Source organism: Colossoma macropomum, unplaced genomic scaffold (genome assembly GCF_904425465.1).
Source record: "Colossoma macropomum unplaced genomic scaffold, Colossoma_macropomum, whole genome shotgun sequence".
Taxonomy (NCBI): Eukaryota; Metazoa; Chordata; class Actinopteri; order Characiformes; family Serrasalmidae; genus Colossoma; species Colossoma macropomum.
Window position 1 is genome coordinate 38,159,081 of NW_023494802.1, and position 12,791 is coordinate 38,171,871.

General features: G+C 38.7%; 1 protein-coding gene across 1 annotated transcript; it reads left to right on the forward strand.

The window, feature by feature from the left end:
• The first annotated feature begins 6,257 nt into the window (after window positions 1-6,257).
• On the forward strand, window positions 6,258-10,597 carry LOC118822501 (phospholipase A2 inhibitor CNF-like). Its single transcript, XM_036591588.1, has 5 exons — window positions 6,258-6,351; window positions 7,074-7,181; window positions 7,262-7,405; window positions 9,167-9,271; window positions 10,144-10,597. Exons 1-5 carry the CDS (start codon window positions 6,309-6,311, stop codon window positions 10,353-10,355), a joined length of 612 nt encoding a protein of 203 aa, XP_036447481.1. The 5' UTR covers window positions 6,258-6,308; the 3' UTR covers window positions 10,356-10,597.
• Window positions 10,598-12,791: the final 2,194 nt, after the last annotated feature.

A 12,791-nucleotide genomic window follows, 5' to 3' on the forward strand; every position in this document is an offset into this window, starting at 1 on the left:
GTTCGTTATTAAATTACATCTCAGAGTACAGTGTTTGTTTATTAAGTTACATCTTAAAGTCCAGTGTTTATTAAGTTACATCTTACAGTACAGTGTTCGTTTATTAAATTACATCTTACAGTACAGTGTTTGTTTATTAAGTTACATCTTAAAGTCCAGTGTTTATTAAGTTACATCTTACAGTACAGTGTTCGTTATTAAATTACATCTCAGAGTACAGTGTTCGTTTATTAAATTACATCTTACAGTACAGTGTTCGTTTATTAAGTTACATCTTACAGTACAGTGTTCGTTTATTAAGTTACATCTTACAGTACAGTGTTCGTTATTAAATTACATCTTACAGTACAGTGTTCGTTTATTAAGTTACATCTTACAGTACAGTGTTCGTTATTAAATTACATCTTACAGTACAGTGTTCGTTTATTAAGTTACATCTTACAGTACAGTGTTCGTTATTAAATTACATCTCAGAGTACAGTGTTTAATAAGTTACATCTTACAGTACAGTGTTCGTTATTAAATTACATCTCAGAGTACAGTGTTTGTTTAATAAGTTACATCTTACAGTACAGTGTTCGTTTATTAAGTTACATCTTACAGTACAGTGTTTGTTTATTAAGTTACATCTTACAGTACAGTGTTTGTTTATTAAGTTACACCTTACAGTACAGTGTTCGTTATTAAATTACATCTTACAGTACAGTGTTTGTTTATTAAGTTACATCTTACAGTACAGTGTTCGTTATTAAATTACATCTTACAGTACAGTGTTCGTTTATTAAGTTACACCTTACAGTACAGTGTTCGTGTTGTAAGATTAGTTAGCTGCTAGTGTGTTAGCACGTTAGCTAGTGGGTTAGTTCGCAGTTAGCGTGTTAGCACTTTAGCTAGCTGGTTGGTTCGCAGTTAGCGTGTTAGCATGTTAGCTAGCGGGTAGGTTCGCAGTTAGCGTGTTAGTACTTTAGCTAGCCGGTTGGTTCGCGGGTGGCATGTTAGCACTTTAGCTAGCAGATAGGTTCGCGTTTTGCATGTTAGCACTTTAGCTAGCGGAATAGTTTCTTGTTAGTTTTTTAGCACTAATCTAGCGTGTAAGTTCGCAGTTTGTTTGTTAGCACGTTAGTACGGGCTTAGCGCCGTACTTTGGGATTAGTGCATTAGCTCGTGGTTAGCGCATTAGCTCAGGGATAGGGTCTGTGTTTCAGTGGTGTAGTTATTAAGCTGAGGTGTTTTGTGTTTTCTCACAAAACATTTGCAGTCTTACTGGATCTGACTAGCTAACTTTGCTGTATACTAAAGTCTTAAATATTGCTTTTCTATGATGCAAAATGCTTGGAAAACTAAAATGAAAATACTATTGCTTTAACAAACCCTTATGAACACGATCAATATTAATATGAATTTCCAATAAAATTTACAATAAAAAACAGCAGCTGTCCAGCATTGGCCAAGACTTTGATGACAACACAGAAGTGCTACCCATCAAAAGAAAGTAGTATGTTTTATAACTATTTTGATGTGTTTTCTTTATTATGTCTTATACAACAGTTAGTCCCAACCTTACAGTCTGATTGGTTGAGAAGCGTCTAACCGTGTTAATATTTGTGATAACAGCCTGGCTTTTTACAACAAAACTGTATCACTCTGCTGACGCTTTGGCAAATAACGACAAGCTTTATGCACCCAAACCTTGTTTTGTATTTAAAGTAACATATGACCTGTCCATTTTATTGAAGTACCATTTTACCATCTTGGCTGTAAATATGTCTCAGTATGTGCTGACGTCCCAGAACAGGGTACAATAATATTATATGGGTGAAAATGCAGAGTTACGATGCTCTGTTTAAGCTTTAGCTGAGATATAGATGTTTTTCTCACATCTCTGGCAGATACATTTCTGCAAAAGTAGAATAGTATCTTGTAAAATGTCTCCCAGTATTTGATGACGTCAGCTTCTTGTTTGCCAGAATTTTTTCTGTTCCAGCTGAAACGGTGCCTGATGCACCAGAATGTAACTCCAGCACTATTTAAGGTGGAACGGGAAAATTGGAACTTCAGCTTCATGACGTTTTGGAGTTTGACACTTTCTCATTGCAGATTAAACGTATCAGGAAACCAGATGGAGTAATTAATGCAAAAAAGTCCATTCATCTCCAAATTATCAATGTTCGTCTTAAATCTTTCTCTTTATCTTGTCTTCTTGTTAGCTGTCCGAGACTGTTGTCTGTGTTGTTAAAGTGACCAACGGTCTGCGTGCCAATCACAGCGTTAAAGTGTTTGTATTTAGTTTATATTTACACAGTTTTTTTCTATTTTAGTAGGTCCATCAAATGTATCGTTACTGCCAGGACACAGCCTTGTATTTCCATTTTAATTCAATTTTTTTTGTTTCATTTTTTAAAATTATTACGTAGAATTTGATGCCTTTACATTGAGGCAGACTATTACGGTTAATGGAGCAGTAGAAATGTTCCAAACTTATTGGGGAAAAAATATCTTCTTCCATTAATTTCTACTTAAATTTAAGATTTTTTTTTTTCCTTTCCTGTGAAGTTACTGTTTTGGAGAAGGTTTTGTCCTGACCACAACAATATAAACGTATGGTGGTCTTTTCCACTGATGGATGGGGCGGGGGGTGACTGCTACATTGTACAGCTATATCTTGTAACAGAGTATGCCTATGGTGGGTTTACGTGATGAAATGGACAGTGAGTGTACAAAGAAGGTGAACCTAATTACCTAGGAACTGAACTATTTGCATGTATTTCTTAAGAGATGCAGCATTGCCACTGGAGTTAGTTCTGAGGTCAGTACATGGGCCGTTTAAACAAGAAATGTATTGCGTCTATTTTCTTTTTGATTATTCTCAGCAGTGACACTGAGATGATGGTGTGAGTAATGTTGAAGCGAGTATATCAGACACAATCATGCTGATGGGGATTTTTTTTACACACGTCAGTGTCACTGCTAGGTTGAGCGTGGACCACTGCCCAAAAATAACCAGCCAAGAGCATCTCTGTGGTCACAAACTGACCACTGAAGAAAGGTTAGAGACCTACCACTTGGTCTTTGTGATCTACTGGAGAGTTTGGTTTCAACACGTCTGGCTCTAATATTTAGACTTCATTGCTTGGACCAGGTGTGTTGGACCAGGGTTGGAGCTAATGGGAAAATAAAGGTAATCTATAAGTGTACACCACAAGTATGACCAATAAGGATGGTCAAGGTGGTAAAAGAACTTTACACTGCATATGCTGGATTGCCATTAATGTCTTCTTTGCAGTCTTGTTGGTTTGATATGTTTAATTTTTTTTTCCATTTAATTTTTCTGCAAAAATGTTTGACTTTCATCCACTTTTTAAGGAAACTTGATTTAATAAAAATAAATGTCATATCATTTATGAATTTTGATTATGATTTTATGTTGAAAATAAAGGGAAATGCCTGACTTAGTTACAGTGATTAAAACATTTTGAAGAAATCCATTATTGTACTTTTGAATACATAGGCCAGTCATGATGGGAGGTTGTAGGCTGGTGGTAAATTGTCTTGGTCTAGTTTTAAATCAATAGCCACATAGCAGCCGACTCAGGGACTCATGCGGCTGCTCAGCCATGGAAACTCATGCCACAAAACTCCCGGCACAGTTTTTGTGCTGATGTTAATTCAGTGGAGGTTCAGAACTCTGCAGTTACTGAGTCAGCAGAGCATTGGTGGCTTTTATGCACTATGCTCCTCAGCATTAGGCGGCCCGCTCTGCAACTTTACATGGTCTGATATTTCATGGCTGAGTTGGTGTGGTTCCTAAACCCTTCCTCTTTTCAGTAATACTACTCAGAAGTGTGAAATATCTAGGCAGGAAAAGATTTTGCAAACTGACTTGTTGCAACAGTGGCATCCTATTATGGTGAGAGGTTTAGATTCAGTGAGCTCTTTAGAGCAACTTTTTCTTTCACAAATGTGTGTAAAGGCAGGCTGCATGGCTAGGTGCTTGATTTTCTACACCTGTGACAATAGAACTGAATGAAAGACTTGAAATTCAGTGATTAAGAGGTGTGTCCCAATAATTTTGTCCATAAAGACTTTTGTCTGCATAAGAACATTACGCATAGAAGGTCTGTTTCTAAACCAGTCGCAGTATTTTTCTGGATCTTTTTACTAACATACACTGTTAAGAATCTTGCTAAATAATAATAATAAAAAAAAATAAATAAATAAACATTGTTTGCTTGTTTTGTAATACCTTTAAAGAATCTAATGTCCACTTGGACACTCCCGGATGATACTGTTGTGGAGTTTGAGTTATTCCAGGATCAGCTTACATGAATTCAGCCTGATTTTGACCAAATTTGACATGAAAGGTCTAGCAAGTAGCATCTTCTATGACACATACCTTGACATTAACCAATAGGTTACCAGCGCACATACATAAACAGGGTGAAGAGAAAAAGGGATGCTGCTGTGAGGAAATAGAGGAACCATTAGTTGAGATATGGCAACAATACCCCTGGCTTTTTAATGCTTCCTCAAAGAGAACCACGTCAGACTCCAAACAGATAAATGTTGCTGAGCTAGCTACCTACATTTATGTAATGTTCTTGATATGTTAATACATTCATTACCTCAGGTTCAAGACAGCCCATACTGTTCTGTTCATGACACACAGAAACAGGTCTACAATCATTTTTTCTTTCTTTTTATTTTCTTTTCAAAACACAAAACCACCAGCATCATACAGAGGACTTCTGATTGACACTTCATTGACCATCCTCCTCAAAGACCTATGAACTTACGCAACAACGAACGATGATTGGTTGGCATCAAACTTGTAGTGTTGCCCCTCTCCTCACCAAGACATGGCACAGATATATTATAGCGATTACCTTTACCATCATCATTAAACAATTTCATAAACCAAAATACTGATAGTGTTATTAAGTAAAAGCATATTTGGAATTTCTAAAAATCATAAAGTTCAACTAAAACATATATTGTCAAATTTCTCTTGATAGAATCAAAATTTCATACTCATTCAAGAATGTTTGGCAATCAAATCTCAGATGTTACTGTATTTATGGCAAATCTAACACCTTATATGGACACTCAGTAATACTGTAAAAATATTGGAGCCAGATAGTACTCATTAATTTTTTGTGTATTTTATTATTTATTACTGTACGGTCTGTATTTGTATACTGCTTAAATACATCACCAGCAGTTACATTGTTGTTGCATGTATTGTTAATGTGTAATTACACAGTTATTAGAGGCCTTCATATAAAGTGTGACTCCTTTTTTCTGAGAGTGTGACAGACTTTCCTACCAGAACAATAATTGATTGTTAATTACTTAATAATAAAAGGAAGAAGAAGAAGATGGAGAAGACAAAGAAAAGGGAGAACTTCATTTAGGCCCATTGTCTAGAAAGGAAACCGTTCTTCTTTGGTTGAGATGCTGTGTGAGGCCAGAGCAGCTTGTGATTCTTCTCTAATCTGCAATAATTCCACTCAATTATATTCATATATACTCAGTGACCTGCTGACAAATATTATAGACAACAATAACAAACACAAGCACATAGTCTGCACTGTGGCAAGCAATACAGACACCACTGCATAATGACTGTAGTGATTTTATATTACTGCTGGTTAAATAGCAGAAGATGGTACATTTGTCTACATTAATTCTTTCAGTAGGTCAAGTAAGCCTTCAGAAAACACTGAAAGAAGGTCTCCACACCACCTAACCACACAACCGGTCTGAACCAGTTGCGTCTACTTGCACAAACTCTATTTGGACACTTTATTGACGTAAGAGTGCACTGCATCTGAACTGAACAGGAAACCATAAAAGTGGTTGGTTTAAGAGTTAGAGGTTAAGGACTCCTGAGAAGCAGAAAATCCAAACCAACTTCTGAGACTGAAAAATTGAAACATCCCTGCAGATTTCTTAGAATTTCTCTGTTAGATTTCTCTGAAAAGTAAATAATGTGTGCATCATGGTTTTAACTTGAAATTAAATAATTGAGGGGGTTGTCTCTGACATTTGTACAGAACTGAATACCAACTAATATCACCTTTTGTGTTTCGAGCTTGTAAACTATACACTGTATAGAATGGTTTGATGTAGCTGAAAGTAGTTATAGTTTTATTATTGTTCTCCTGCCATTAGACCACTGTACTAAATGTTCATCAGGTGGTGGGGGTGGGTTTCCAGTTTCCAGGAAGCCCAGCCCCTTTTCCAGTCTTATATGAGACTGTGTTCTTCCTTGTTTTTACACCAACGTCTCAGATCATCCAGTCGTAGAAATGAAAGTGGTTCTGGTGCTCGTCAGTGTGTTCTTCACTAAAGGTACAGAGAACCAAATTTATACCCTCATATTACACTCAGTACTGTCATTTCAGTCAACCTGTTAGATGATTTCATTCAGAGTGGTCTGATGAGAAATAATTAATTGTAGAAAAAGTTACTCAATTGTCTTTGCAGTGGTGGTGATGAGAACCAGGGGTCACCATGTCTACAACACAAACATAGCCATTTTATTTACTATCTAAACCCACCAGTGAACCTACACGTCTTTAGTTTTTACATGTAATTTTGATGATGATAAAACAGTGGTACACCTGAAAAAAGGGTCATTTGGGGACGAATTTGCCTTACAATGTCCTGCATATTCCTCTCTGCCATTAATGTGATTCAAAAATACATTTCAAACCAAAACTGTATCTCACGACTATCGTAAAGCAATGTTTCAGACATCAGGCAACATATATGTGCGCGATAACATTCAGTGATGGAGCTTTAAAGCATTAAAGTTCAGACGTCTGGTTCCTTTCACCAATATTATGAACAATTCTGAGTTGTTTTCTCTGGAACAGCTTATTTGACATCAAACCACTCTGAATGCCATTAAACATTAACCACAGATATTTATACAGATATTTTTAGAATTCTTTGAAATTCCTCTTTACTGTTGTTTTGGTGAGGACTTTAATTTAAATGTAAATCATTCTGACCGTTTCTCTGGGTGGTCAGGTCTTTATTTTTCACACTGAATTCTCGTTGTCCTCTAGGACTAGCACTGCAATGTTACCAATGCACACATGGGTTTCCTCAGACTTGTACTGAAAGTGAGGTATGTCCACATGACTGTAGCAACGTCGCTGCCACCTTTAGCCTGGGTAAGAGTGACTTTTAACTCAGATTAAAACTCCTAACAGATGCAAAACTGATGTCCACTAAGTCATGTGTTCCTCTGCAGGTGGCGTACAGGTGGAACACAGTGTGAGGACTTGCCTGCCGTCAGTCTTCTGTGTCACAGGGGGAATAAACACAGGGTTTCTGAGAGCGACCATCAACTCCAAATGCTGCAAGACTGATCTCTGCAATGACAAAGCACTGCCAGGTACAATCAGAAGCTCCTTTATCCAGAGCGACTTACAGTTTGACCATTTCACAGAGGAAGGTGAAGGTAGTGTTAGGAGTTTTTCTCATGACTGGTGTAGCATAAAGTGCTCGCTAGGCCAGGGTACTGAGTCTGCAGTGTGAAGGGCTGAGGTGTTACCCACCACACTATTCTTCTGTTACAGTCCTGTGACTTTTTTGTGCAGCGGCCACATAAAGGATCATCTTCTGCTGCGTCATATTTTTACAACTGCTAACAAGCATTTACAAAGCTCTTCTCATTTTATACAGTAACAGCCTTTTTGGGCCAAACTATCAACAGTTTTTTCTTTGTTTAAATACAGAATGCGCTCAGTGACATTTTCCAAAGTTCTGTAATTCTCTTCTCACTCCGTCTCGGCCTTCAACAGAACTGTGTACTTCTAAAGCTCACTTTGCAAATGCTCACATACACTGTTCAAAACCTGTTACAATGAAATCCAGAAATGAGCAAGAAAACAATAAACTTCATATGAATTTACTAAATAACAAACACCGAATCAAACAACAGTCAAAGTAAAAGTTCAAACTGCTGAATTGATGTATTTAAATAGGCTGATCACAACTGATTCCCAGCTGAGCTGAAGTTCTACCAGGTGTTGTCAATCCATAAAAGGGGGTCACTTCTGACGTCATTTTGTTCACGGTTTGACCACCCATTATGGGCCCAGCACACAATCAGAAACTGCGTATAAGCCAGAGAGGACATTAGGTGAGATGTGTGATGTGGATGAGAACATCTGGTCAAACGAAGCAGATCAGAAAAACGAAGCATTTACTGAACACATGACTTCAATTTTTGTTTTTGTTTATTCGCTAGATTTTTTTATTCTGATACAATAAAAATAAACCATTCCGGGGTTTTTTTTTATTTATTTATTTTTTTTAAGATAGTTTTTGAACAAGATATGGAAAGTTTCATTGAGAATTTTGTATGGATGTTATCCTCATGCAATCTTGCTAAGGATAACAAACAAATAAACAAACAAACACAGATAATAAAATTATTTATTGTCCGCTTACTTTGGGATTGTGGATACTCTTCTGGATTTGGGAATGACTAAAATAATATCATAACTTACCGAAATTGTCATTAATCAAAAAAAATTAGTATATTTAATTTGGAATATCTAAACATTATAACGTAAGTTCTAATAAAACGTGCATCGTCAATCTTCTATTATTATCATCAAAATGTCATATTCATTCAAGCCTGTTTGGCAATCAAAGATCAAACCGTACAGTGTTTATTGCGTATCTTACATCATAACAACAACAACACTCAGGAACACTGTAGACATATTAAAGCCAGAAAGGCTGTATTTGTTAAAGCTTTATGAATTTACTGTAATGGGTCTTGTCCTGCGATGGACTGGCGATGTGTCCAGTGTATTTCCTGCCTTCCACCCTTTGATTGCTGGGATAGGCTCCAGCTCTTCCCGTGGCCCAGAAGGATAAGCGACTGTGTGTGTGTGTGTGTGTGTGTGTGTGTAATGGGTCTTCTTTTTTTATATAATTTTTTTTAGCACTGATTCATTTTTTTTGTTTATTTTATTCTTTATTGTACTGCCTGAATTTGTACATTGCTTAAAAAATAATATAGTAAATGATTGCAAAAAGTCTACAGTGGTCTGTACTGGGTACTTTAGACCCAGGTTACCACAAACGTTTTGCAAACTTATCCTCGCTGGCTTGTTTAATTTAGTTGTTTATTTGCTTTAAGTTTTACCAAAACAGGCTCCCAATGGAAAGAAGTGTTGTGCCAATAATGACTGCTCAGAAACTGTGAAGTGTGAGGGAGATGAGGATCGCTGCATTAAAGGATCAGGTGAGGAAAATACCCTTTTTTACTGTAACTGTGAATTGAATCGACAGAATTATGCCTTTCTTCTTCAGTAACGTCAATGGAATAAGTGGTAACACCTTCTATGAACGCCAGGTCTATAAGCATCTTTAAACACAATCATAACATGTTTTAATGCATTCATAAGACATTATAAACATGACTTGTAATATTCATAAAAAGGAATTCCATGTTTACCATGCATTATGAATTGTTAATACTTTAAATGTATTGATCATAACACGTCATACTGTCCATGCCAAAGAAGTCAGCCCCAGCGTGCAGAGTGCAGTATGACTCACTAACCTGCTTATACCTATAAACACACACAGAATTTACTCGTCATTGAGGGTATAGATTGTTATTGATAGACGTATGATATTATAGCCCCACTGTATGAGCTTGTAAGTTATATTTGTCAGCTCTAAGTAAAGGAGACATAAGTTTATGTATCTCATGCCATTTACAATATTTTATTTCTCAGTATGGGCTTTGTTAGGGCTGGGCCTTCAGCCTTCAAAGGCCCCAGGAACCTAAATCTGTTTTTGTTTTTTTTTGTTTTTTTTGTTTTTTCTAATTAGGTTAATCTTGTTCTCAAAGTCCTTTTTCCCAAAAGTTCCCAAAGTGCTTTTTTCCATAACCACTGATCTCACTTTAAAATTACAGTACCCATCAGACCCTCCCCTAAAGCCCTTACAGGAGAAATCAGGAAGGGGCTCTGCACGTAATTGAAACCTCAACAAAGTTAGTGTGGAGAGGATTTAAGGTGGAGGAACTGAAAGGCAGGAAAGCAGAGGGGAAGGTTTGACTAGTCAGTCTGAATTCTCTCTCTCTCTCTCTCTCTCTCTCTCTCTCAGTTCCTTCAGGTATTCCATTATTTAGTAAGGCATCTTTGAAAGGATGTGCAAGCAAGAGCATCTGTGATGGGCTCGTGCCCATTACACAAGAACTCAACATCACTGCGGATATTAAGTGCTGTGAGGGGAACCTGTGTAACACTGCTATCAGTATTAATCTGGGTCTCCTCATCATGCTGGGGTCTCTGCTGACCTCCATCCTCTTCCTCTGAACTTCCTCTGGACTATTTCAAGCCCTTTTCAGGAAATACTGAAACAAATACAGCAGTTTTAGTAGAGATTTTAAATGTCTGCATCTCCACTGCTGTCCAGTTTACTGATTAACATGTTTGCTGTACATTCAGACTTTATCTTCAGGTGCTTCTTATCTGGGTCTTTAAGTCAGTCTAATGTGTTGCATAAAACATCCTACTGCTGTAAGTGTAATAAACCCAATAAACTGTGTAAAGACTGATAGTGTTGTCCTAATTTCTAATTTCTCTAATCTCTAATTAAAGTTTCAGTTTATTAGCATTAAACTATCTGAGATACTTCTGACTCTACAGCCCCCTCTGCTGCTGAGAGAAGTGAATAAGACCACATTCAGACTCAAGCAGAGGGGCTCAAATCAGAGCTGATACAATCTATAATACAACCAACATAAGGTCCTGCTTTTCTATTTAAACTTAATTCACCATTTTGTGCCATTGTGGTCAGAACTTAACGAAGGGGGGTGGGGGGGTGGGTCCAGTCTGGTGTGGGGAAAGAGCATGCAGCACATCCATGCCGCTCTAGTGTTCAACCCCAGTAGAAACAAACAGCCCCAAACATGCCCGCTGTCGCTCTTCACAATTGGAGTCCCCCAGCATAACAAACCCCAAATAACCCCACACATGTTCCTCAAACATGCTACACCATATATGTATGTGTAAATTTAACAGGAGACTGGATAAGAAGGTTGGTTTAATATCATAACTATTGATGTCACAAGGCTGTTAAATTGAGGAGGTGTGTCTGTAGTGGTCTGTAGCAGCGCCCATCCATCATCAACAGAGATGTGACTGCTTAACTTTGGCTAAGTATCACTGTTATTCTTCACTACCTCTTATTGTCCTGATTACTCTAGTGTTGTGTCCATCATGTGCTTTATAATCCCTGTTTACTCTTCCCACAGATTGCGTAGAACCATCCATCGTCGCAGGACCCGTAATTCCATTAACCTCACCTACCCCCCACGGTCGTCAGAATCTCAGACCAGGGTGGCAGGTGGGCTTTGGAATTGCCAATCCGCTGTGCAGAAGGCACCTTGCATCCTTCCATTCACTGCACTTTCTGGCGTTGACGGAGACCTAGATCACTCCCATGAATTCGGCAACTCCAGCAGCCCTGTCCTCTGCCTTTCACTTCTCCCATTCTCCGAGACAGTCTGGCAGGGGTGGTGGCACCGGTTTGCTTTTGTCCAGAAAGTGGCGTTTCACTCCATTTGCTTTTTCTCATCTTTCAATTTCCTCCTTTGAGTGCCATGCTATCACTGTATCTTTCCCCACTAAACTTCACATCATTGTCCTTTATCGTCCTCCTACTCCTCTAGGCTACTTCATTGATGAGTTAGACACTCTTCTGAGTCTCTTCCCTGTTGATGGAACCCCACTTATACTTCTGGGTGACTTCAACCTGCCATCGGACAAGCTGCAGTCATCCTGCCTGTTACCACTGCTATCATCCTTCGACCTCACCCTCAACCAGACTCCTCCGACGCACAAAGCAGGCAGCGCTTTGGACCTGATATTCACCAGACCTACCTCCGCACTGGATGTCACAGTAACTCCCCTTCACCACTCTGATCACCACTTCCTATCTTTCTCACTCTTCCTACCTGCTGCTCCTGTCCATTCCACCCCTTCACGCTCCACCTCTCGACGCAACCTGCACTCCACTCCTTCCTCCTCATATGCTTCAACTATCCTGACCACTCTTCCCCATCCTGATTCATTTTCTTCTCTCTCACTGGACACAGCTACAGATGCTTTCCTTTCTTCACTCTCATCTGCAATTAACTTTCTGTGTCCTCCAGGCCAGCAAGATCTTCTCCACCTGCCCCCTGGATGACAGGTGCCCTGCGCAGCAACCGGCAAGAACTAAGGAAGGCTGAGAGAAGGTGGAGGAAATCCCAGCTTGACTCGGATCTTCACTCCTACCAATCTCTCCTTTCCAAGTTCTCACTCGAAGTTACTGCTGCAAAGTCATCTTTCTACAGAGGGAAACTGGAAGCATCAGCATCTGATCGACGCAAGCTCTTCAGCATTTTCTCCTCTCTCCTCAACTCTCCTCCTCCCCCTCCACCCTCTTCTCTCACTCCTGAGGATTTTGTCACCTTCTTTGAGGAGAAGGTTGATAAAATCCACCAGTCTTTTCCCTCTGTCCCCACTTCTTTCCACTAGTCCTTCTCCTCTCGTTTTTAATCCCTTAAACTGTTTTTCTTCTCTTTCCACAGATGCTGTCCTTCAACTGATCAAATCCAGTAACCCAACCCGCTGGATCCCATTCCATCTGCATTGCTCCAGTCAATCTCCAAGGATCTACTGCCCTTATCACTTTTCTCATTAACAAGTCCTTGTCATCAGGTGAAGTTCCATCAACTATGAAGACTGCAAGAGTACTTCCCATCC

Excerpts from the sequence above, each read along its gene's own strand:
- LOC118822501 (XM_036591588.1), top strand. The coding sequence starts at position 6,309 with ATGAAAGTGGTTCTGGTGCTCGTCAGTGTGTTCTTCACTAAAG. Across the intron at positions 6,352-7,073 it reads CAGTGTGTTCTTCACTAAAG|GACTAGCACTGCAATGTTAC; the intron begins GTACAGAGAACC and ends GTTGTCCTCTAG. Across the intron at positions 9,272-10,143 it reads TCGCTGCATTAAAGGATCAG|TTCCTTCAGGTATTCCATTA; the intron begins GTGAGGAAAATA and ends TCTCTCTCTCAG.